The following is a 27,500-nucleotide window of genomic DNA, read 5'->3' as shown; positions in this document are numbered from 1 at the left end:
AGTCCTTGGTTTAGTCTGTGGTTTAGTCTGTGGTTTAGTCTGTGGTTTAGTCTGTGGTTTAGTCTGTGGTTTAGTCTGCGGTTTAGTCTGCGGTTTAGTCTGCGGTTTAGTCTGTGGTTTAGTCTGTGGTTTAGTCTGTGGTTTAGTCTGTGGTTTAGTCTGCGGTTTAGTCTGCGGTTTAGTCCCTGGTTTAGTCCCTGGTTTAGTCCCTGGTTTAGTCCCTGGTTTAGTCCCTGGTTTATTCCATGTATTAGTCCTAGGTTAGTCCGGGTTAGGACATGGTTTAGTTCTTGTTTTAGTCCACTGTTGGTCCTTAGGTTAGTCCAGTTTTAGTCCTTGATTTAGTCCAGTTTAGTCCTTGATTTAGTCCAGTTTTAGTCCTTGGTTTAGTCAAATTTTAGTCCTTGGTTTAGTCCAGTTTTAGTCCTTGGTTTAGTCCAGTTTTAGTCCTTGGTTTATAGCTTTGTTTAAGTCCCATTGTAGTCCTAGGTTCAGTCGTGGTTTAGTCCTGTTTTAGTCCTTAATTTAGTCTTTAATTTAGTCCTGGTTTGATCCTTGTGCTCTCCTCGGCCTGAACAGTCCGGTCTGATTGTCCTTATGAAGTCTCTAATGAGAGAAACATCTGTGGTCCTGGGGCGGGTCTCAGCTGTGGTTCAGTCCGGACTAAACCAGGACTTGACGGGTCTTAAGGCTCATAATGATGGTCCTGGTCTGGAGTCTGGACTCAGGACTGTGATGACAGAACGACTGGGGGTTATTCTAATCAGATCTGATACAGTCAACAACAACTCACATACTCCAGCGTGATTGGTCCCACCAACTGTCATCATCTAACCCAGAACTAACCTACAACTAAACCAGTTCTAGACTAGGTCTACACTAGGTTTGGTTATTGTTATTCACATCTTTTCTTCATGGGGAGTGGTACTGTTTCTGACGCTGCTGATGCTGCTCCTGTGATGACTGTACCGCTCCATCTCACGACCCTGTCGACCCAACTGAAGGAGCAACTCTCACTTGTTTGATCTAATGACTGTTTCATTGTCAAAATGCCGCTGTGATTCTGGGTGTTACAAAAATAAATATAATCAAATTGAATAAAATAGCTCTAAATCAGGCCTAACCTCTGTCCCAACTGCATAATTGACAAATATATATGATGTGGAGTGGATCACGAGTTAATGAAAGTAGTTATCGTTAGTGACAGTCTTTAAGTGCAGCGTTTGTCAGGACTAAACTTTGGAGCCTGGAGTGGCTTCAATCATAAATGTGAATATTTCTGATGTCATGTGTCAGTTCAACTCTGCGTCAGAATCACATACGAACCACAGAGAAAAGATACACACATTTATGTACGGGGGAATCTGCCTTTACCGAGGAGGGAGTTGTGCACACATATATATGCGCGCGCACGCACGCACGCACGCACAGGCGCGCGCGCACACGCACACGCACACGACCCTCCAGCCTCTCTCGCTAAAACCAACAAATCTGAAGGTAAGAATGAAAGCCACATCAAATCAATAATATCTGCAGCATTTTACTCTCTAAAAAAGATTGACAAAATCAAAAGTATAATGTCCAAAACATGCGTTTGTCTCCAGTAGATTAGACTACTGTAACGGCCGCTCACTGGTCTCTCCAAACGAGTTGTAAAACAGCTGCAGTTCATCCAGAACGCTGCTGCTCGGGTCCTGACTAGAACCAGGAAGTACTGTGCTCAGGTCTCTGCACTGGCCCCTGTGGACTCTAAAAAGCTTTTTTTCTTGGCATTAGTGTTCCACTTCTCACATAGTATAGGGTTAACCCCTAACCCTAACCCCTAACCCTAACCCCAAGTTTTGTAGTAGTTAGGAGACAAGGGGAAAAAATGTAACAAACTAGACTGTGAAGAAAAAAAAAAATTTAAACACGAAAAAAATTAAGGGTCGGAGTCGAACCCAAAATCTACAGCATGGCACACCGTGGTTCAACCCGTTGGGCCAATCGATCTGGAAACGTACTGCTGCAAGAAAGAAAATATAGTGTATGATCTAGTGCTGACCCTGGCTCTCTCCTCCCTTCCAGGTTCCTGCCAATGAGGAGGGTGTGACCTAAATGAGTTGCACCTGGTTGTGGGCGGGGCCAACCAGATTAAAGATATTAAAAGCCAATACCTCAGGCTGAGCAAAATAATATGTCCGTTTGCCGTAATGAAACTAGCCGACTGAAAAAAAAAAAAAAAAATCAGCATTTTGTTGAAAAAAGGTCAAAATCTTTTATTTTTCAATTATTTTGCCGACTCACCGACCAGCCTTTTTATCACGCTGGTAAACCCGTCTTTCATCCCAAAGGACTTCACTGCACAACGCACGTGCAACTTCATATTCAGTCCTCCACATGCTTCTGTAACTAAACAGAACGCGCAAGGCGGAAGTTGTATTTTCTTTTACAAGTTGGTTTGCCTCTGTCGGCGCCACTGAAGTGTCCATAGAACATGTCACGCTCTATCACGGCGTGACTTGATTTAAATTTGACTTACGCAATGCATTCTGGGATTGAAACACGCCCAGCAGCGTCATCACAACAAAGATGGCGGCGCCCGTGTCCCCCGCATGTTCCCCCCCCTCGCCTTCGCTAACAAAATAAAGGATAGCGGCGTACAAAAAGGTCGATTGAAATATCTTAAAATCGTGAGATTTAGTCTCCTGATCGGGTTGATCGAGACGTTTTCCGTCATTGACTGTTGAAGCCTGACCCCTGGACTGTTGAAGCCCGACCCCTGGACAGTTGAAGCCTGACCCCTGGACTGTTGAAGCCCGACCCCTGGACTGTTGAAGCCCGACCCCTGGACTGTTGAAGCCCGACCCCTGGACTGTTAAAGCCCGACCCCTGGACTGTTGAAGCCTGACCCCTGGACTGTTGAAGCCCGACCCCTGGACTGTTAAAGCCCGACCCCTGGACTGTTGAAGCCCGACCCCTGGACTGTTAAAGCCCGACCCCTGGACTGTTGAAGCCCGACCCCTGGACTGTTGAAGCCCGACCCCTGGACTGTTAAAGCCCGACCCCTGGACTGTTAAAGCCCGACCCCTGGACTGTTGAAGCCTGACCCCTGGCGGTCACTCCAAGTCAAAAAATGGCAAAAGTTTGATCTTTTTTTTTGCCTTCAAAGTAAAAAAAAAATAAGAATTTGCCTACCGACCGACCCACTTGGGTCGGGTTACAGCAAACAGACAATGTATTTGGGGCAGCCTCATTAAACAGTAAATGATGAGCCACAGCAGTGGCAAAACACATTCCTTACAACTGCATGTTTACGTTAGCATAGCTTACCTAGCGAGCTACAGGGCTCTAGACTGCGTATGCAATGAATGTGCTACTAAAGATATCAACCCGGAGCTAATAGCTTTTGATCTTTTGATCATCTCCTCATGGTATTTCCCTCTGCTGCCAGTAGATGGAGTGTTATCACTAATCCTAATTGTCCCTAGTTGATGCTGTGTAGTAGTAGTATTTTGTACCATTGTTGATGCCGGAGTTGGCGATGACTGTAGCTTCTGTCCACTGGTCAGCACTGGACACAGAGAAGGATCTCTGGTGCCCCCCGGAGCCCATCTGAGACACTACAGAAGAACTGCTACTGACAGAACCTGAGGAGAATCAGAATCAGAATCAATCAGAAGTCATTGAACAAAGTTCTCAAACATAGAAACCTGTTTCAGGGTTAACATAACATAAAACAATGAATAATAAAATTACAATAGCAATGTCTATTATGTCTTTTATTTAATTTTTTTTACATATTTTGCATGTTTGTTTTGTACTCTGTGCAGCACTTTCAGACTTTCTGTTGGTAAAATGTGCTATAGAAATAAAGTGGGATTGGATCAAATCAAATCAAATGATTACATTAAGAATTCACTAATAAACTACAGTATGAACTCAAAAATAAAAGATCAGAGTGTGGACCAGGTCAGACCTCAGAGGACCACATCAGACCAGAGCATGGCCCACCATTTGAGAACCACTGCCACATACCAACTGAATCCAGCAACAGAAGCAAAAGCATTTTGATGGGCGACGCGATACGTGAGGTGAAAAACAAGAGCAGAGTTTGTGTCACTTATGGTTGGATGACATCAGCTAGGGATGAACTGTAGTGTGCGGCTGTGCGAGCATGGACCATATGGCAGTTGCTCACAGATCCAGCCGTGTCATTACCAATAACAGACACAAAGTACACGCAGGGCTTATCAGTGTTAATACAGTTTTAGTAATAGCTCAATATAGTAAATATAGTATGGTCAGGTGTTAAGGCCCAAACTAAATATTCTCCTTTGTCGGAACACAGCAGATAAACCATAATATCGGTCTAAGTGCAAATGTGCACTAGCTTTATTTTGCTAAGCATGTTGGTTCAACACAGTCTGAAACACTCGCACTTTTATCACAAGATCAAGTCAGCGTTTAGTGAGAAAATAATATTTTCTGCTTATATCATCACCAGAGTCTGCGTTCTCTCGTCCAATCATCTCGCAATGGGTCCAGATGGAGCCGTAACATCAGGTTTATGGATCTGAATCTGAGCACGGTTTGACAAAGTCAGGTTTAATTATGATCCTGCTCCAGACCCTGCCCTCACATCTGCCGCGTCCATCACTTCAACATTTAAATTACCACAAATTTATTACAACCAGAAACGATCAGGAGTGCAGCCAAAACAAGCACATTTACCCAGGACAAATGACAAGAGCAACAGAGAATATCAGCCAAGACAGACTGCCGGTTTAGTCCCTGGTTTAGTCCCTGGTTTAGTCCCTGGTTTAGTCCCTGGTTTAGTCCCTGGTTTAGTCCCTGGTTTAGTCCCTGGTTTAGTCCCTGGTTTAGTCCTGCTTTGTCTCTTAAATGTCATATTAGTGTAATTGGTGTAGATATCGCCTCGTTAGCGCAGATTTCCTGATGATTATTTGTGCCGTCCTCCTCCTCCTCCGCAGAGCCTCGTTAAACGCTCTTCCCCCTCTCCCTCGCTCCCCCTCTCCCCCTCTGTCCCCCTCCGCAGAGCCTCGTTAGCTTCTCCTTCGTTTAATATTCATGATGTCATTATAGTAGCACGGCTGACTGAGCGCGCTCCGTGAGGTCCTGGATCACAGCCCAGTTTTAATGCGCTTTAATCGGAACGTAATCGCTGACGCCGCGGGACAAAGAAGCTCATGTCAATTACAAATATACAAATATGAAGAATCATGAACAATTCTGGGTTTTGACCAGGTCACGACATTGTTTGGTCCCGTTTTAGACCGGGTTTAGACATGTAGCAGTAAGTGTGGATTCTTAAGCTGGCGTTCAGTTCAGTCCATAGAAGATTTACTATTATGTTTCTCACTGTGGCCTCTTTATGAATTCTTGCAGCTTTAAACTCCTTTTAAAATCTACACAAGTCTGCAGTTCAAGGAGCTGTATCTACTTAAGTCCAAGTCTGAGTCCTCTCATCTGAAATCAAGTCGAGTCATGAGTCACCGGCCTCAGAAACTCACAACTCAACTCCCAAGAGACATTATAGCCATGTTTCCACTGGTTCACTTTGGAGTCCAAACGGAGCTCCACGGTCTCAAGTGAACGGTAGAAGCTCATTTAAGCGATCCAAAGTGGGCCGCGAGTGGTACTAGATTACAAAGTGGCTCAGCTCTCTTCGGCTTCAGGAGGAGCTACACACCGCAGCAGGAAGATTGGAAAAGACAAAGCAGACTCGGGTGAAAAGAAGACGGCAAAAAGCAGATACAAACGTTATTGAGCTGATTGATCAAAGGCTGCAATTTTCAGTGATGATAACGTACATGTTGTGCTGACATGCTTAGGCACAAAACTAGCACACGTCAGCAACACATATCGACACATCTATCATCATCCAATGCTTTACACAACCAGACATGAAGCTTAGAGGTGCAGAGAATGGAAATAAATGCAGAAAAGCTGAGAATAAAGCAGAAATATCGTCCTGTATTTAGATATTATTTATGAAGAAATTAAGTGTTATGTCAGTTGCTCATATTTCACTAATAAAAGGCAAGAGACACGGACCAGTTGTTACGTGGTTTAGGTTCAACTTGGGTTAAGAGTCGCAAAGTTACTGGAGTACTACATCTCTTGTAGTATCAGTATAAGTATCAGTAGTACCTGTACTTATGTGCAGGCTGCTGAGCTCCTTGTTGAGTCCGTTGCTCTTGGCGACGGCGCACGTAGACACAGCTCGCGGAGGCCGTTTACCTGGAACCTTCACTGTGGTCCTGAGCAGGTCGATCTCTTTACCGTGAACGTTCTGCATGTAATCCTGAGAAAGAACAGAACATAGAATGATGGAGTTAATTATAATAATAAAACATATGAATTAGGGCTGCAACTATGTGTGTGTGTGTGTGTGTGTGTGTGGTGTGTACGGTGTGGTGTGTGTGGTGTGTGGTGTATGGTGTGTGTGTGCGTGCGTGCGGTGTGTGTGCGTGTGCGTGTGCGTGTGCGTGTGCGTGTGCGTGTGCGTGTGCGTGTGCGTGTGTGTGTGTGTGTGTGTGTGTGTGTACGGTGTGGTGTGTGTGTGTGTACGGTGTGGTGTGTGTGTGTGGTGTGTGTGTGTGGTGTGTGTGTGTACGGTGTGGTGTGTGTGTGTGTATGGTATGGTGTGTGGTGTGTGTGCGTGCGTGCATGCGTGTGCGTGTGTGTGTGTGTGTGTACGGTGTGGTGTGTGTGTGTGTGTGTGTGTGTAGGGTGTGGTGTGTGTGTGTGTGTGTGTGTGTGGTGTGGTGTGTGTGTGGTGTATGGTGTACGTGCGGTGTGGTGCATGCGTGTGTACGTGTGTGTTTGTGTGTGTGGTGTGTGGTGTATGGTGTGTGTGCGGTGTGTGTGTGTGTGTATGTACGTGCGGTGTGGTGCATGCGCGTGTACGTGTGTGTGTGTACGTGTGTGTTTGTGTGTGTGGTGTGTGTGCGTGGTGCATGCGCGTGTGTGTGTGAGTATCATTAATAGGATTCATTTCAAATTTGGCTATATTTGAACTTTACTGCAATTGTTCAAAGAGCTCTAGTTCACGCAAATATCAAATCAAATCCAAAATCCCCTCTCCATTTATTGTGTCTCATACTATAATCTGGATCCATCCATTATTTTTAGATTCAGGTGAATAAACTACAGAGGACGTTTCAAAATGATTTCACCAAATGTAAGCTTGTGTCCTGTTCACCTGCAGGGTCTCGCCACACATGTTTGAGCTCTTATTGGTCTGACTGTGCAGTAATATTCTCCTCCTGTTCCTCTTTTCCGGAACGTCCCGTGGATCTTCTGTTGTAGATAATGGCCCTCTCACATCCACCTCCTGCTGTGAACCTTTTCCACTCCCCCGATCCCTCCCTCCTCGCTCCCCCTCTCCTCCTCGCTCCCCCTCTCCTCCTCGCTTCCTCGCTCCCCCTCTCCTCCTCGCTCCCCCTCTCCTCCTCGCTCCCCCTCGCTCCCCCTCTCCTCCTCGCTCCCCCTCTCCTCCTCGCTCCCCTTCTCCTCGCTCCCCCTCTCCTCCTCCTCCTCGCTCCCTCTCCTCCTCGCTCCCCCTCTCCTCCTCGCTCCCCCTCTCCTCCTCGCTCCCCCTCTCCTCCTCGCTCCCCCTCTCCTCCTCTCCTCCTCGCTCCCCCTCTCCTCCTCGCTCCCCCTCTCCCCCTCTCCTCCTCGCTCCCCCTCTCCTCCTCGCTCCCCCTCTCCTCCTCGCTCCCCCTCTCCTCCTCGCTCCCCCTCTCCTCCTCGCTCCCTCTCCTCCTCGCTCCCTCTCCTCCTCGCTCCCCCTCTCCTCCTCGCTCCCCCTCTCCTCCTCGCTCCCCCTCTCCTCCTCGCTCCCCCTCTCCTCCTCGCTCCCCCTCTCCTCCTCGCTCCCCCTCTCCTCCTCGCTCCCCCTCTCCTCCTCGCTTCCTCGCTCCCCCTCTCCTCCTCGCTCCCCCTCTCCCCCCCTCTCCTCCTCACTCCTCCTCGCTCCCCCTCTCCTCCTCGCTCCCCCTCTCCTCCTCGCTCCTCCTCGCTCCCCCTCTCCTCCACACACTTTCCTCTTGTTCCTGAAGCTCCTCTCCAGTGTATTAAACCGTCTTTGATCCGGTGTTTTTCTTTCTAACCCCTCAGAGCAGAGACGTACAGCGCCCCGGACCCCCCGTGGACACGCGCTCTTATTCTGAAGAGGCCGCTCCTTTATTCTCGAGTGTTAAGCACTTTATTTTGAAGTGCTAATGTTTGTCCTTCTGTCGCAGATCCTCAGGGACACGACTCAGGCTGTTAGCGGCGCCTTACGGAGCATTTAAAAAGAGGATTTTGCATAATATTTACATTTCAGACGCAGAATACAGGATTAAAATGGATTTGAGTGGAACAAATGATACTTGAAATGATTAACGTGGAAAGGAAACATAGATTTACTGACCACCTCCTCCAAAAGGCTTTTTATTATTATCGTTTACTTAAATACTATATAAAACACTATAATTTGAACGCATTTTTTTGTATTCATTGGGAACAAATGAGATGTGGTTGGTCATAAAAGTATTTCAATTCATCACAAAAACACAGAACAGCATGAGGACAGCGCTCTTTTGCCGCATGCGTAAGAGCGTCACACATCCTCTCGTACTTGATAGGACGCGCAGGCTTCATGAGAGCAGAGACATTTCTTCTTGTGGTGAAGGAGAACGTTCAAAAGCGCTGCGCGGGATGAGGCTGAAGCCACGTTCGAAGACGCGGCGCCCCCAAAGTGACATCGATAAGCGGAATCGTTAAAGGAGGAGACGTACAATTCTGACGGATTTGGTTCTCGGTTCCCATCCCCAGGGCTGGAGACGGGGCATCTGGTGTGCCCTCTCTGACGCGAAAAGAGCAGCCCTCACACGGCGGGGTTACCAGTTCAAACACCTCCTTCTCCTCACTAATGATGGTATCAGATGGAGCTCTCCAGTCTGAGTGAGCGCTTTGGCCTCTGCTTTGGTAAACGGCCACGGCGGCGTCAGCCAAACTGGGCCGACCGCGGGGCCAAACATGGCACCTAACAAGTCCCCGGGGACGCGGCGGCATCAGCTCGTTTGGATAATTACAGACGAGAGCCAAAACATAGACACTAATTATGGTTAATGTCTCTGTGTGAGGTGAACGAGTTACCGTCATTTATCCCAACAGATTACACAGGTTTCACCTGACAAAGTACAACGTTCTAAAAGGTCTAGAATGTTGAATGGAGATGAGGGCAGGTGATACAGGACGTTAAAGGGCTGATAATGGATATTATGAATTATCAGGTGACATTTTGGGGGATTTTCCTTTGGGATAATTGAAAAGATCATATCATTTGTTGGATCTTCTGCGGAAAACAGTCAAACCTCCAATTGTGGAGAATTTGACAGATTTTTTACAGGGTGGGAAAAAATGAAAAATAAAATAATGTGAATGTAACTGGGTAAAAATTGCTGCTGCGATTCAATTATGAACAATTGTTTACTGGAAACTTCTGGCTGGTTTCATGCTTATAATGGTGCTAAGGGAAATAAACACTGCAGGTGAATAGGAGAAACAAATAATTTTACTTACATACATTTAAGAAAAAATGTAATCATGTAATGTTTTCATAGGCAAATAAGGCATTTTATCTATAAAAATTACACATTCGGAGCAAATCTGAAAAAAGAAAACGATTCTTCAGATCTTTGGGCGGAAAATGCATTTTGAGGAAACAAAATGTCTTTGAAATGACAATGTCCCTTATAAATCTTTGTTGATTAAATGAAACTATAAAAGATCTTTAGGCGCAGACTGGACGATCCTTATGTTGAGAGAGAAAACTGTAACGTCTCCTCACCTGACATTATTTCTGTAATATCATTTAGCTTGAGATAATTGAACATAAAAGGTTCATACATCATCAATAAGTAACATTTAATTTGATATAATAATCCTATCTTATAATGAACAAGACAATGATCAAAAAGCTGCAAAAAGAGTATAATACATTCCTGAATTTTGTGGTTATTTTCATTTTAACGTTTTGTGTGATATTTGAAGGAGACATTTACATTACATTTCCCCCTAAGGAAGCCGTTAATTGTTTGCTCTGCGGTGATATTTTGGCTCTGATATTTAATTCTCCCGGAGCGTAAACCCTAAACATGTCGTGTGGGAGCGTCCGCCGGGACTCGTTAATGATGATTCCATTTGGCGGAAAATGAGATGAGGATTTTCCAGAGACGCAACAGAGACATCGTCTGAACACACCGGCTAAAACCAATAAACGCTCTGGAATATGGCTTAAATATATATAAAGACAAATAATAGTTAATGTTATAATGTACAGAGGTTCGGGGTGACACCGAGTTAAGATTAAGATGTTTTAGTTTTAGATTTAGCATTCATTTGTTTGTATCCAAGTACTTTATTTTCAATTGCAGTTCATAAGCTCATTATAATTATTACTACAAAATCTGATGTCTGCAAATAGTATACGTTTTACTATCAAATACATAGTAAATATATAGTGTACTCTACAGCAGGGGAGGGCAAACTGCGGCCCGCGGGCCACATGTGGCCCATTTGTCTTTATGATCCGGCCCGCCAAACATGCCAAGTAATATTTAAAAATAATAATAATAATAAATAGTTCTGCCCTTAGGTATCTGTCTGCACTTGTATCCTTAATAAACATGACGCGGAAGGAATTAAATAATAGATTAAAATAGCCTATATTTGACAGAAAAGTGATATTTTATTTGATGTTTACTTTTGTTGATTTTGTTTTTCACACCAATGATGGCGGGCCGGCCTCCGCTACTTGCCTGGATTGAAATACGGCCCTCGGAGGAAAATAATTGCCCACCCATGGTTTAAAACCATATAGTCCTTGCAATACTGTCATACTCATGTGCAATACTGTGACATAATGTCAATTATCCTGGTGCAATATTCTCTGTCCATATAACAGCACTAAATAAGATTATTATTATTATTATTATTATTATTATTATTATTATTATTATTATTATTATTATTATTATTATTATTATATAATATTATAATAAAGGCGCGATGGACGATTTTTCGGCGATTTGAGAACTCATGCGCACTGCCCCGTGTGGACTGATACAACACACACGTGCGTTTGTTTATTAGCGCAATGGATCACATCACATCTCTCGTCTTCCGTAGATTTCCGTCTTCTTCTGAGTCAGCTCGAACTGTCTTTCTCCGTCTTCATTTTGTCCCGTACACTGAGGGAACTATATTATGATAGATCAATGCGCTTAGACACGTTCTGCTCGTGGGGACGAGCCACACGCGGCTGCAGGTGAGCGGTAGGTGCGTTTTATGATTGATACGTGGCAGGACTAATCGGCCGTCCACACCACGAGGAAATAAGACTCAGATTTGGGCCAAAAAAATCGTTCATTCAACCTTTAAGAGTTTTTCTACAAGAGTGTTTTTTAAAAAAATAAATATCTGTGTTTTATTACTATAATTCTGTACCTACTCTGTGTTGCAACAATGGAATTTCCCCATCGTGGGACAAATAAAGGTTATCTCCTGTTTCTTATCTTCAGGTTATCTTGTCAGGATACTTCCCCCGACATAAGTTTTAAAGAGTTTAAAGTTTCAGAAAATGGAGGTAGTTTAGTGCGTTTATTCTCACTTTTGAATATTAGTATTACTTTTGAAATTTTTATCTTATTAGGGATCTATTCTGACCAACTCTGGACCAACATTAACTAACTCATGTTATACATTTCAGATGACTCATGTAGCTCCTTGTTTGGTTAGTTATATGCTATATGTTATAGGATTATCTTGTGTGCTGTGTGTGCGCTGTGTGCGCTGAGCGCACAGCGCTGTGTGCGCACACAGCGCACTGTGCGCTGTGCGCTATGCGCTATGCGCTGTGCGCGCACACAGCGCGCTATGCGCTATGCGCTATGCGCTATGCGCTATGCGTTATGCGTTATGCGTTATGCGTTATGCGTTATGCGTTATGCGTTATGCGTTATGCGCTATGCGCTATGCGCTATGCGCTATGCGTTATGTGTTATGTGTTATGTGTTATGTGCTATGTGCTATGTGCTATGTGTTATGTGTTATGTGTTATGTGTTATGTGTTATGTGCTATGTGTTATGTGTTATGTGTTATGTGTTATATGATTGTATGGTGAGTTTAAAGTGAATCATGATTTCAAGCCATTATATCTTTTTAACTGATTTATAAAATAACTGCTGCGTCTGACATTTACTGAAGGATAGACAGTGTTTTCTGCTGTGGACTTTTAGATTTATGCTTAAATAAAATGTACAAATGACTTTGTGTTGAGTTCATCGAGCATCAATAATGGGAAGGGGCGGGTCACTTAAAAACACATCACATCAGCGCGAGTGTGTAAAAGTCAAAATATGGTTTTATGAACGAGGAACAGCACAGGAAACGCTGACGAGGACAGAAACGTGATCGATTAGAAATGATAAAAAGACAAACAGGAGGATAAAGAGTAAATGTGTTTTTAAAGGGCACATATTAATAACACAAGGGACCGAGGTTAGGAGTGTTAGGACATGCGTATGTGACAGAAGAAGTCAATATTTGTGATATTTTTAAAGAGAGAAACTGCTGGTGAATAAGAAAAATATGTTCTGTTTCGAATTCAGGTTTAGTATGAGGTATAAACAAATCCTTCTGTACAATCGGTCCAAATCCAGTTAAAACTGGGACACCCAACTTTTCCCCCTCATAATTAGTCAATTCTGTTTCCAAAGTTGTGCAGTGTCTTCATTATTGTAATGACACCACACGAGGAGCAGCAGATTGACGATCACTCACAAGGATTCAAAGTCTGGTCACACCAGAAGTAAATCAGGGCCAAAAAGTGCTTTTCTAAAAACTGAGCCTGTGTCAACTGCATGACTTTTCCTTTTTCTGCTCATACAGTTTGTTGATGTCACACAACAAGACGAGAGACTTTAAAGAGATAAGACATAAGCGATGGGTCACATGATCAGTCCTGGCTACGACCAAAGCTTGTCTGAGCAAATATCACGGTAAAAATCTTCTGCTCTTACTTTGGGGAGTGCTTGAGTTTGAGTTGACGGAGGGATCGTAGACGCAGGAAGTGGAAGAATCACTAAGATCCCAAAATATCAGACATGTTTGATATCGCAGCTCGTCTTTGGTCCTATGAAGTCCCCAAGTGTGTTCTTTGTCTCACTGTGAGAGCCACAAACTGACCAAGATTATGAGCTATGACTCAAGATTTTCCCCAGTCAGTGATCACACTGTGCAGAGGACACTGTGCAGAGGACACTGTGCAGAGGACACTGTGCAGAGGACACTGCGCAGAGGACACTGCGCAGAGGACACTGTGCAGTGTCCTTTAGTTTGTCCTAAGGTTGAACTTGAACGTGATCCCTAATTACTTATATGTCATCCTTTATTTAGTCATTGTCAAGGCCAACCGGATCGTCCCGTCCCTCGCTCTCGCCCCCCGTCCTGTCCCTCGTTCCCGTCCCCCGGCCTGTCCCTCACTCCGTGACTCGCACTCGCCCCCTGTCCTGTCTCTCGCTCCCGTCCCTCGCTCGCTCCCGTCCCTCGCTCGCTCCCGTCCCTCGCTCGCTCCCGTCGCTCGCTCCCGTCGCTCGCTCGCTCCCGTCGCTCGCTCCCGTCGCTCGCTCGCTCCCGTCGCTCGCTCGCTCCCGTCGCTCGCTCCCGTCGCTCGCTCGCTCCCGTCGCTCGCTCCCGTCGCTCGCTCGCTCCCGTCGCTCGCTCGCTCCCGTCGCTCGCTCGCTCCCGTCGCTCGCTCGCTCCCGTCGCTCGCTCCCGTCGCTCGCTCGCTCCCGTCGCTCGCTCCCGTCGCTCCCTCGCTCCCGTCCCTCGCTCCCGTCCCCGGCCTGTCCCTCGCTCTCGTCCCCCATCCTGTCCCTTGCTCCTGTTTACTCCTCTGAGCTTCCTCTTAATTAGCGGCACGGTGTGCGAGCGTCGAGGCTAACAAGCGTGTCTGATTGACTTTATGTGATTAGTGCGAGCAAACAAAGAGACAGGACGGGCCCCGGGGCCAAAAGAGCAGACAAGGAAATGGGTGAAAAAACTGGGGACAGACAGGCACAAGGTCGGATAGGCAAAACAAATGCTATGTACAAATACATAAAAAAAAAAAACATGCATGATAATTAGACAAATTAAAAGGTCAGAATAGGCAACAGTCAGAAAGAGAAGGAGGTTTAGATGATGAACAAATGAAGAGTTCCTTTGCAAATAGCATCTTTTTCATAGCATCGTCTCTTCATTATTAATTATGGTGTTGTTATGGAGATTTGCTCAAAAAGGGATGGAATAACACTTTTATTAAAAGCATTAAAATACATTTGGCTTTTGAAAACACTGCTGAACAAAGAGTAAACGCAAAACCTTTGACAATTCTTTCATGAGGCATTTACTTGTGTTTGCAAATTAAATATATAAAAATGTATACTAACAATGTACACATTTACTGTATAATGAAGGCAAGAAAATGGGCAGATAGACAGGCACGAGCATGAGCAGGGCCATAAAAAGGGTAAACAATGAAAGGACAATAAAATGATATATAAAAAGAAATAATAAAACTAAGATATCAGCCTAGATAAAGCAAATATGGAGCAAAAAGGCCCCAGAATAAGTAGATTTAGACCGAGAGAAAAGCAATGAGGAGACAAGAAGAACAATTTACAGCAATAAAACAATATAATGAGACAGGAAAAGAAGCACAAAGACAGGCACAAAAAGGAATAACAATGCAACGACAAGGAAATGGGATTAAATATAGACAAATTACAGTTAAAGAAATTCTGAATAAAAAGGGCAGAAATACTGAGCTGACAGGCGCAAAAGAAAGTTTAAGGTTCAGAAAAGAGGAAAAAAGACCAGAAATGGGATCAGATTTAAACCTATCAAATTCTAATTAAAACTCACATCAGAAATGATAATGGGCTAAAACTATTAAGCTGAAAGACACAAAGACGGCCAGGGTCAGGTGGACAGGAAAACAATGAAGAGACAAGAAAATGGGCAAAATACAACAACAAAAAACAGGCAAAACAATGAAGAGACAAGAAAATGGGCAAAATACAACAACAAAAAACAGGCAAAACAATGAAGAGACAAGAAAATGGGCAAAATCCAACCAAAAAAAACAGGCAAAACAATGAAGAGACAAGAAAATGGGCAAAATACAACAACAAAAAACAGGCAAAACAATGAAGAGACAAGAAAATGGTCAAAATACAAAGAAAAAAAAGAGGCAAAACAAAGGGACAGAAGTAAATCATATGAAACAAGAAAATATGTAGACAACATAAAACAAAATAAAAACAAGGAATCATTAGGAACAGGATTAATAGCTGGTTAAGAGTGTAAAAATGACTGAAATCTGTTTGAGTTAAATCACGTTTCTGTAAATATTAATATGTTGTAAATGAGACAGGGATTTCAGAGCAATTATGATAAACGCCCGTGTGCGTCTGTGCGCTTGTGCTAACAGCAGGAGACAAGGCTACAGAAATAATTATCATCAAATTCCCTTTATAATTCCACATGACAATATGCACAAGGAGAGAGCGAGAGGCGAGTCCAATCCAAACGGCACTGGTCATCAGAGCCAGCACGTGTTCGCAATAATTACCACGCAAATCATTCAGAACGTATTTGCATCATCATTTATATTTTCCTAATTTGTTTTTCAGAAACATAATTAAGACTTAAAAGAGTGCCAATCGTCAGCTCTCTCCATAATCCAGACTGTATGGGAAAACTGAGAGCGATATCGACAATTAAACGAGCATTAAATGAGCTAAAATGTGTTGCTGTTGTTCAAGTATCAAACTAACAGTGACTAGAGTGTAAAATGAAACCAAACACTGCAGAACTGTCACTTTGTACACTTGTTTTCTTCTATTTAAGTGTTAATCTTGTCTTCTAAAAGTCTCTTATGGACAGGTGTTGAAAATTTGCTTATTTTGCTATAACACTTAAAAAACATTGCATCTGGTTCGTCCATATCAAATAAATAAATATATATATATATATATATATATATATATATATATATATATATATATATATAAATAATCCACTCTTTTGCAGTCAATAATATCATTTAGCAGATGTTGGGGGAAAAATCAACACAATCTTCTTTTTATTTTTTTATGATTTTGTTTTAGACAGGACAGCATGGAATGGGGATGAGAGAAGGGAGGACATGCAGTAAATAGTCCGAGCCAGGATTCAAACTCACACTGTGGCATAAACGCTGCTAATTCTTCTCCAATTGCAACAGTTCAAATTGTGATTTCGATTGGATTGTTGTAACTTGACAAACTTAGTGTTTTAAAATAAATCTTGTATTTTATATTGAAAAACTGAAACTCATTCATTCATTTTCTACCGCTTGTGACTTTGGGCCTTAAAAGTGCATTGATATACATACGTTGACATTTTGTTCCGTCTATTTATACCTATTATACATATAAATTATCGTTTTACACCAATCAAGAAGGTATTTGTGGACAGAACGTTGAAAAAATATGTAGAACATGACAGGAAGTGACATCACACCAGGGATACTAATTCCAGCCAAAGTTTAAGCATAATTTACACAAAGAAACTACTTTTTTGACTCTCTAATCAGTTATTCAACAATATAAAGGTTCTCATATTATTATTTGTCAAAACATTGTGACATTAGATGAGTTTTTGCCCAGTGTTTGCTGGGTAATTTCCTAGTGAGATATCATCAATTACAAACAGGAAGTGGAATTATAAACCCTTAAAAATGTGCAGTTCTGTGATATCATGTTGTTGTTTTTTATTTAGCAAAATTCTTAATATTTGTCCTAATACGGTCAAATGCGGCGTCAGACAGGCACAAGAAGGAAAATAATTTGACACAGGAAAACGACGAAGAAACAAGGAAATAACATAATATACAACAAATATAAACAATTTCCAAAAATAATAAAACTAAGATATCAGACTAGATAAAGCAAATATGGAGCAAAAAGGCCCCAGAATGAGTGGAAGTAGATTCAGACCGAGAGAAAAGCAGTGAGGGGGAAAGAAGTGCAATTATGTGATGTGATATATATATTTTTTTTAATTTAGCAAAATTCTTAATATCTTAATTGCATTAAGTCCAACCTGTCAGAGGCATTTTAACAATAACACAATCGTTTTAAAAGGTTTACCTCTTAAATCAAAGTGGAAAAAGACGAGGGTTTAAACATTAAAAATGATTTGATGAAAAATACTTGAGGAAATGGTCTCAGTTATTTGGGACGTGGATTATTCTATTGACTTTGAACATAATCACTGTGTTCCGTCTGTGATCAGTATAAAACAACCGAACCAGCTCAGGGAGGCTAAATCCAGCTTTTTCCAACTCAATTCCAACCAATACCTGTGCTGAGCCTTCAAATAGCATTTATTTCCTTTAAACACATTAACCAATAACAGCATTGATCCAATTGGGGTTTGTAACTATTATTTATCCTTCAAGTAACTACAGAACAGCTTTGTATGAATAAAAGCTAAAAACTTGGCTGATACACGTTATATTTATGTAAGTATTCATAGTTCTTAGGTGTAAACTTGTGTGGTAGATATTAGATAAATGACAATATTTAGAGCTCTTACATGTAAAGTTGTGTGGAATATATGACTGTACGCAAAATATCGATACAGAAATATATCGTAACAGGCAATACGCGTATCGAGATTAGTGCATTATAAATTGCAGAGTTTTGTATTATAGAAGTATTGTATTGTATTGTATTATAGAGGTATTGTATTGTATTGTATTATAGAAGTATTGTATTGTATTATAGAAGTTTTGTATTGTATTGTATTATAGAAGTATTGTATTGTATTGTATTGTATTATAGAAGTATTGTATTGTATTGTATTATAGAAGTATTGTATTGTATTATAGAAGTATTGTATTGTAGAAGTATTGTTTTGTATTGTATTATAGAAGTATTGTTTTGTATTGTATTATAGAAGTATTGTATTGTATTGTATTGTATTATAGAAGTATTGTATTGTATTGTATTATAGAAGTATTGTTTTGTATTGTATTATAGAAGTATTGTATTGTATTATAGAAGTATTGTATTGTATTGTATTATAGAAGTATTGTATTGTATTGTATTATAGAAGTATTGTATTGTATTGTATTATAGAAGTATTGTATTGTATTGTATTATAGAAGTATTGTATTGTATTGTATTATAGAAGTATTGTATTGTATTGTATTATAGAAGTATTGTATTGTATTATAGAAGTATTGTTTTGTATTGTATTATAGAAGTATTGTATTGTATTATAGAAGTATTGTATTGTATTATAGAAGTATTGTATTGTATTGTATTATAGAAGTATTGTATTGTATTGTATTATAGAAGTATTGCATTGTATTGTATTATAGAAGTATTGTATTGTATTGTATTATAGAAGAATTGTTTTGTATTATAGAAGTATTGTATGGTATGGTATTATAGAAGTATTGTATTGTATTGTATTGTATTATAGTTGTTTTGTATTGTATTATAGAAGTATTGTATTGTATTATAGAAGTATTGTATTGTATTGTATTATATAAGTATTGTATTGTATTGTATTATAGAAGTATTGTAATGTATTGTATTATAGAAGTATTGTATTGTATTGTATTATAGAAGTATTGTATTGTATTATAGAAGTATTGTAATGTATTGTATTATAGAAGTATTGTATTGTATTGTATTATAGAAGTATTGTATTATAGAAGTATTGTATTGTATTGTATTGTATTATAGAAGTATTGTATTGTATTGTATTATAGAAGTATTGTATTGTATTATAGAAGTATTGTATTGTATTGTATTATAGAAGTATTGTATTGTATTATAGAAGTATTGTATTGTATTGTATTATAGAAGTATTGTATTGTATTGTATTATAGAAGTATTGTATTGTATTGTATTGTATTATAGAAGTATTGTATTGTATTGTATTATAGAAGTATTGTATTGTATTGTATTGTATTATAGAAGTATTGTATTGTATTGTATTGTATTATAGAAGTATTGTATTGTATTATAGAAGTATTGTATTGTATTATAGAAGTATTGTATTGTATTGTATTATAGAAGTATTGTATTGTATTGTATTATAGAAGTATTGTATTGTATTGTATTATAGAAGTATTGTATTGTATTGTATTATAGAAGTATTGTATTGTATTGTATTATAGAAGTATTGTATTGTATTGTATTGTATTATAGAAGTATTGTATTGTATTATAGAAGTATTGTATTGTATTGTATTATAGAAGTATTGTATTGTATTGTATTGTATTATAGAAGTATTGTATTGTATTGTATTGTATTGTATTATAGTTGTTTTGTATTGTATTATAGAAGTATTGTATTGTATTGTATTATAGAAGTATTGTATTGTATTGTATTATAGAAGTATTGTATTGTATTGTATTATAGAAGTATTGTATTGTATTATAGAAGTATTGTATTGTATTATAGAAGTATTGTATTGTATTATAGAAGTATTGTATTGTATTATAGAAGTATTGTATTGTATTGTATTGTATTATAGTTGTTTTGTATTGTATTATAGAAGTATTGTATTGTATTGTATTATAGAAGTATTGTTTTGTACTGTATTATAGAAGTATTGTATTGTATTATAGAAGTATTGTATTGTATTATAGAAGTATTGTATTGTATTGTATTATAGAAGTATTGTATTGTATTGTATTATAGAAGTATTGTATTGTATTATAGAAGTATTGTATTGTATTATAGAAGTATTGTATTGTATTGTATTGTATTATAGTTGTTTTGTATTGTATTATAGAAGTATTGTATTGTATTGTATTATAGAAGTATTGTTTTGTACTGTATTATAGAAGTATTGTATTGTATTGTATTATAGAAGTATTGTATTGTATTGTATTGTATTATAGAAGTATTGTATTGTATTGTATTGTATTATAGAAGTATTGTATTGTATTGTATTATAGAAGTATTGTATTGTATTGTATTGTATTATAGAAGTATTGTATTGTATTGTATTATAGAAGTATTGTATTGTTTTGTATTGTATTATAGAAGTATTGTATTGTATTGTATTATAGAAGTATTGTATTGTATTGTATTGTATTATAGAAGTATTGTATTGTATTGTATTGTATTATAGAAGTATTGTATTGTATTGTATTATAGAAGTATGGCATGGTATGGTATGGTATGGTATGGTATTGTATGGCATGGCATGGCATGGTACTGTATAAAAATTCAAAGTTCTCACGTGTAAACTTGGGTGGTAGGTGAGAAGGCCGTTGTCACACAGAGTCACATATTTCTTCTTCCATTCTTTGTTCAGAGTTTTGCCGCTCCTCTTCATCAACATCCCCTGAAACACAAGAAGAAACGTTCAAACAATGAAACAACCATCCAGAAAAACACTTGAAAACACTGGAGACAAAACTGTTTTCAATATTTAAAAAGTCAGTCAATTGTGTCATGTTTAGTGAGAATAACTTGTGTCTTCGGCATCGCTCACACTGCAGGTCAGTTTGGATTTTTGTTTTTCAGGCCCATATTCTGTACTTTTAGAATGTGACTTTAGTCCGAACGCTCACATCCCCAGATCCGACCTGAATGTCACAGATAACCAACATTTACGGGATAAACGTCACAATTCTGAGTCAAAGTGGAGACGTTTGTGAACTCATCCATTTACAGGGCGAAAATAGAGGGTTTGTCCCATAATCGGGCGATATCCGAGGAGATTGTGAAGGATTTGGCCGAGCGAGGGATTAAGCGCTCTTGGCTGCAATGACAGTGGAATTAAAAAGCCTTTGTGCGAAATATAAAGATAATAAGGACATGAAGATAAGGAGTGGACGGTAAACGCACCTTTTTTAACTTTAATAAAAACAAGGCTCTAAGTGTGAATGCGGGACACATCGAGCTGCATTCCGTTCACACACGACACAAACGGCAGTCGCATTTTCTTTGTAATGTGAACGACCACATTAAAAAAAAATCTGAATTGGGCCTCATACCCTGAAGTGTGAACGTAGCCTTAGTTACAGAAGAAACCAGGTCAAATTAACCTGAGTGAGTGACTTTTCTGCTTTAACACTTCATTAGAGACAAAGGTAGGTCAGAGGAGTCACAGGAGGGAGCAAGGAGAGGAGGAAAAGAGAAAGAAGTAAGGAGGCAAGGAGAGAAGGAGACAGGAGTCAAAGAGAAGTATATAGAAGAGTATATGTGTGTTGTATTTGTATAAGCACAAGAAGAGCCCTTTTATCCTTTTAATAATTTTTACTCTTAAAACAAACATCACTTCTTATGTTTCTTATGCTTTATATATTTCAATTTGTTCACATTTTGTCATATATCCTGGTGTGAATGAAAGGAGAATTTGTCCCGGTTAATCTCTCTTTTATGTGTCTCAGCGACGGACAGCTCCCGTTAGCGAGACGATGGAGAAGAAGGTCGCCGTGGTGATGCAGTCGGGCTGATGTCGCCGCGGTGATGATGATGAGACGATGCTCGAGGGTCGGTAACGCCTCGCTCAAGAGTCACACAAAGACTATTGAGGAGTACTGCTTAAAACAACTACTACTACTACTACTACTACTGCTACTGCTTTTAGGCCCAGTCTCAATCCTACGGCGTAGTCCTTCGCCTCATTGTGCACGTTCACCAGAGATGAAGGTGTGTCTCGTTTCTCTTTAGCAGTGAGGGGTGGAGCTAAAGCGAGGGGTGGAGCTAAAGCGAGGGGTGGAGCCAAGGCAAAGGCTGCACGCCCCTTCTAACAGAGCCAATTCAGATGCACATTTCAGACCAAGAGGCAGGAAGAGTTGCAGTAAAATACACAGAAATACACAAAAATAAATCAATACCGGTAAGGCTGCCCCAAATAAATTGTCTGTTTGCTGTAACCCGACCCAACATTTTTCAAGTGGGTCGGTCGGTAGGCAAATTCTTATTTTTTTAACTTTGAAGTCAAATTTTGCCATTTTTTGACTCGGAGTGACCGCCAGGGGTCAGGCTTCAACAGTCCAGGGGTCGGGCTTCAACAGTCCAGGGGTCAAGTCCAGGGGTCAGGCTTCAACAGTCCAGGGGTCAGGCTTCAACAGTCCAGGGGTCGGGCTTCAACAGTCCAGGGGTCGGGCTTCAACAGTCCAGGGGTCGGGCTTCAACAGTCCAGGGGTCGGGCTTCAACAGTCCAGGGGTCGGGCTTCAACAGTCCAGGGGTCGGGCTTCAACAGTCCAGGGGTCGGGCTTCAACTGTCCAGGGGTCAGGCTTCAACAGTCCAGGGGTCGGGCTTCAACTGTCCAGGGGTCAGGCTTCAACAGTCCAGGGGTCGGGCTTCAACAGTCCAGGGGTCGGGCTTCAACAGTCCAGGGGTCGGGCTTCAACAGTCCAGGGGTCGGGCTTCAACTGTCCAGGGGTCAGGCTTCAACAGTCCAGGGGTCGGGCTTCAACTGTCCAGGGGTCAGGCTTCAACAGTCAATGACGGAAAACGTCTTGATCAACCCGATCAGGAGACTAAATCTCCCGATTTTAAGATATTTCAATCGACCTTTTGTACGTCGTTATCCTTTATTTTGGTATCGAAGGCGAGCGGGGGGAACATACGGGGGACATGGGCGCCGCCATGTTTGTTGTGATGACGCTGCTGGGCGCGTTTCAATCCCAGATTGCAATGCGCGAGGCAAATTTAAAATCAAGCCGCACCATGATACAGAGCGACATGAAAGCTGGCCAGGACAGTGGCGCTGACAGAGAGAAGTCAACAGTTTTAAAGCAATATAGGTTCTTTCATGCATTGTCTGTTTTGTTACAGACGCATATGGAGGGCGGTAATTGAGCACACACTTGCATTGCGCAATGCGTTATTTGTCCCCTGGGATGAAAGTTAAGTTAACGCTTAAAAATCAAGCAACATTGCGCTTAGGGAAATACTGGGTCGGTGAGTCGGCAAATTACTTGAAAAATAAAATAATTTTACGTTTTTTTTAACGAAATGCTGATATTCGTGTTTGAGTCGGCTGGTTTTATACCGGGTCGGTCGGGTTAAGGCAAACAGACATATTAATTTGCTCAGCCTAATCACTTTTTAATTGCCGTGTGCCACTGCAAACTGTGTTGTATTTGCATGTTTTGCATGAGCATCTCTCCAGCTGCTTTCACCACAGCACACGCCTCAGTCCACATGTTCTGCTGCAGTTCACAAACGTTAATGCTCCACTGTACGGGACTTGTGAGCTAATCCCCAGAGACCGCTGACCCTTTCCCCCTGGACATGGACTATTTGAACCACTCCTCTGGTCCATTTGGAGCAGAACCTCTCCACGAGAACAGTTTCTTTCCCGTTGAACACTACCAGTCACTTTAAGAAGCGCGTCAACAACTTATCCATTGTCCATGCACTACTCATTTTGCACTATTGTCTGACCAAACTGACTGAGCACAGGCTACACAAGATGTACACATTCTTAAGCCTATTTTTTAAACAGCCTCAGTCTGCTGAAGTTCACAAGCATTGTTTACTAATCAATAGAGCAATCACCATCATATCATAAAGGTTTATTCATTCATTAATTTTCTGTCGCGGGTGACTCGAGCCTGTCCCAATGACTTTGGGCCTTAGGCGGGGTACACCATGGACAGGGGCCAGCTCGTTACTAATATAGGTTTATTCATTCAACACCACATATCTCTAAGACTGTTGTAAGTGGAAAAACAAATGAGGGCGGCCTCATTTCCAAAGGCTGCTTTCAGGCTAAAAGGAAGGGGTAAAACTGAGAATTGAGAATGGACCTTACTATTACTACAACTTTTACTGCTACTACTACTACTACAACTGCTATTTTTACTATAACACAACTATTATTGCTACTTTCACTACTATTACATTGCTATAACTGCTACTTCTAAAATTATGTATGTACTGAAAACCACACTTTTGACTTTCTCTCTGTCAGGGCTTGTGTTAGCGCTCCATCTACTGGCAGCAGAGGGAATTACCATGAGGAAATAAACAAAAGCTAGCTTGCCCCGTCTTGCTAACATAGCACACGGTTGTAATGGCGCAGTCTGGCGTCGATTTCTGAACTAAAAGAAGACGTATGTTTTTGCGGGTTATTTAATCAAACTATAATCTATGTGGATCATTATTTTGCAACTTGTTCATTGCAAAACTGCCACATTGATTCAAAACAGTTTAATAATAGAAACGGGTCTATTGACTTCCTGTTAACAACTGCAGAACTCAGTGGCCCCAACAATAAAGTACCGGTAAGTACAGTGAAGTGAGCAGAGATATGGGGTCGGTGAAGGGTAAGGACGAGGGAACCGCGTTATATAAAGGAGTCGAGTTAAGTTTGAGACAGGGAAAGTGCACAATTTACATTAACCTTATCAAGAAAGAAGATTTGTATTAGTTACGCTCACAGGAGGAGAGTACACGCTCGTATACACGGTTTGGGTTTGGGTAAAGGTTATAAAAATACAACTCCAGGTATGTTTTTGACGAGGGAACAATGTTACGACATGGTTGAAAGAGAAAGTATATTCAAATACTACAATAATACACAGAAAGAAAGTCATGTGTGGTTTTCGGTACATACATCATTTTAAAAGTAGCAGTTGTAGTAATGTAATAGTAGTAAAAGTAGCAATAATAGTTGTGTTATTGTAAAAATAGTAGTTGTAGGGGGAAATGTCATGCCCAAGGACACAACAAAAACAACAACTGCTGCGCCACATGAGCCACTGTCGCCCCCATTTAACACGATTAAACCATCAGTGGGAACTTGAAGCCTTTGAGTCCCAGTCTAATCTTTAAATGTAGGTAAATGTCTTTAGTCTGCGAGTTAGACCGGTTCAGATCCTGATGGGTGTTAGACCGGCTCAAATCCATCTTTGAGACCCGACAGGTGATTTGTTCCATAATTGAATCTTGTCCGAGTTTAATACGTGTCATTTTTCAAACTCTAAACGCCTTCATCTGTTTTCTGTAAAGAGACGACAGGAGCAGCGCCGGGAACGGACAAACGAGAAGACTACAGGGAGGAGGGAGGAGGGAGGAGGGAGGAGGGAGGAGGGAGAGCGAGGGGTGAGGAGGAGGAGAGAGGAAGGAGACATGGAGGAAGGGCAGGATGAGAGGTAGGCCCTTTGCCAAACTGCTCCTTCTTCCTTTGCCTGTGCCCTCGGTGAATTTGGTAAACTATGATAAATGAAAGAGGAAATGGTAATGACACAAATGATGCATTTACTGGTTTTGGAAAATATAGTAGAAAACAATTCATTTAATTTAGAATGAATTAATAAAAAAGTGTTTAGAATGAATTAAAAGTGTTTAGAATGAATTCATAAAAAAAAGTTTGGGACGAATTAATAAATAAGTTCTCGACTTTAAGGGCTGCCACCGGATTTTAATCTTAAATTCAATTAAATTATGATTATTATAATTTTTTTTTATTGCCGCAACAAATTGCATAGTGTCCCTTTTAAGAATAATAGATTTTCTTCAAATGCAAACATTCTGAAAATGCAAATGAGAGAGACCTGAAATAGACCGAATTAATCAAACAAAAGCTTTAATTTGAATAAATAGAAACATCGGAATGACATGACCCGACCCATTTTCTCCATTACACACCTTTTACTTGTTAAGTGTGAAATAAGCCTGAACTGGACCGTCTTACATAAATAGTATCCAGACTACTCCTATATATTGCTTGTCGGTTGTATAAATTGTATATAATTCTGATCTTTGTGTGTGTAATTTACCCTTTTAAACCTCCTGAGGTCTTTTTTATTGCCTTGCTTGCCCTGAGGAAGACCTGTAGTGTTGGTACGTCCCCGTTCTATTAAATCATTTGTATTATTATACGAGACCTTTCTCTTTGCTGTATCGACTCTTTTCCATGGATTCTTGAACAGCGTCTGATTTTTAAACCCGTTACTGATAGACCCCTGCAGCACTCGCGTATCTCGCTTTTCCAGATTAATTAAGTGTTTCAAGTTAAGATTAAATGGCCAGAATGAATGTGATCTGAGGAATGCTGAAATACCACACACACCACTAGGAGGCGGACCACAATTTGAAAACCCCATAGAGATAGAATTAGACCGGAAGTAGCAATGCTAACACTGAGCTAGCCAGGTGCTGTTGTACACAAAGACCATTGAGCTGTGAGCACTACTGCCCCCTGTGGTCAGGGCGTGAACAGTAGCGTCGCTGCACGTCCACAAGCTCTGGACGATGGACCCGAGGACGGAACAACGCAGAGGACGGAACAACGCAGAGGACGGAACAACGCAGAGGACGAACCAACGCAGAGGACGAACCAACGCAGAGGACGAACCAACGCAGAGGACGAACCAACGCAGAGGACGAACCAACGCAGAGGACGAACCAACGCAGAGGACGGACGGGACGACAGCGACGACGGACATGTCTCAAATGTAGAGCAGAAATGAGACTTGAAACGTGTCCAAGTCTCGGGTTGAATCCAAATCTAGTCCGGGTTTAGTCCTAGTCCGGCTCTGGCCTGGTCCAATCAGGTCTCAGTCCTGGTCTAGGGTCAAACAGATGTGTGCTTTCAGGAGTCTGACCTTTTAAATATGATTTATCACTATAACAGAACAGACTTGCTCCGAGCTCAGTCCATGAAACTCCCTCTGAGAATAATCTGTGATCATAACTGTCCAAAAGAGCCAGGACAGGACTGAACCAGGACTGAACCCGGCCTGAACCCGGCCTGGACCCGGCCTGAACCCGGCCTGGACCCGGCCTGGACCCGGCCTGAACCCGGCCTGAACCCGGCCTGAACCCGGCCTGAACCCGGCCTGGACCCGGCCTGAACCCGGCCTGAACCCGGCCTGAACCCGGCCTGGACCTGGCCTGGACCCGGACTGAACCGGGACTGCACCAGGACAAAAATCAGGACTGAACCAGGTCAAATGTGAATGGAGCCTAAACTGGGGCAATCTAGACTTAAGTCAGGACTAAACCAGGTCTAAATCAGGACATATTGGGCCTTTATACTATTCATCTGATGCTGCTCATTTGTTTTATGATTCAGAGTGGATTTATTTCTCTTACAGGGATTTGTCCTGTGAACCTGTTCGATCAGAGTTAAATATGTCTTGCCTTTGGGAACACGACCTTTTCTCTTCGATATTTCACAAGAATCGCACAAAATACGTCCCACAACACTCGATTTAAGAGAAGGATTGGACTGGGCAAGAGATTTAGGAACAGGAGCTGGAACAGGGTCTAAACCTGCTTAGAGTGTGGGTCCTGGGTTTAGTCCTGGGTTTAGTCCAGGGTTTTTTAGTCCTGGGTTTAGTCCTGGGTTTAGTCCTGGGTTTAGTCCTGGGTTTAGTCCTGGGTTTAGTCCTGGGTTTAGTCCTGGGTTTAGTCCTGGGTTTA

General features: G+C 41.2%; 1 protein-coding gene across 4 annotated transcripts in view; it reads right to left on the bottom strand.

Moving 5' to 3' along the window:
* agap1 (ArfGAP with GTPase domain, ankyrin repeat and PH domain 1) overlaps nucleotides 1-27,500 on the bottom strand; it is a 135,162-nt gene that overhangs the window by 41,633 nt on the left and 66,029 nt on the right. For all 4 annotated transcript variants that reach the window (XM_072451977.1, XM_072452056.1, XM_072451817.1 and 1 more), the window contains 3 exons: nucleotides 20,348-20,452; nucleotides 6,154-6,307; nucleotides 3,501-3,629 (listed from right to left, as the gene is read on the bottom strand). In XM_072451977.1, coding sequence (XP_072308078.1) covers nucleotides 3,501-3,629; nucleotides 6,154-6,307; nucleotides 20,348-20,452 — 388 coding nt within the window. The remainder of the gene's footprint in view (nucleotides 1-3,500; nucleotides 3,630-6,153; nucleotides 6,308-20,347; nucleotides 20,453-27,500) is intronic.

Source organism: Eucyclogobius newberryi, unplaced genomic scaffold (genome assembly GCF_026437365.1).
Source record: "Eucyclogobius newberryi isolate DKJ021-1_F unplaced genomic scaffold, fEucNew1.0.hap1 SCAF_1, whole genome shotgun sequence".
Classification (NCBI taxonomy): Eukaryota; Metazoa; Chordata; class Actinopteri; order Gobiiformes; family Gobiidae; genus Eucyclogobius; species Eucyclogobius newberryi.
This window is presented reverse-complemented; position numbering and strand designations above follow the sequence as displayed.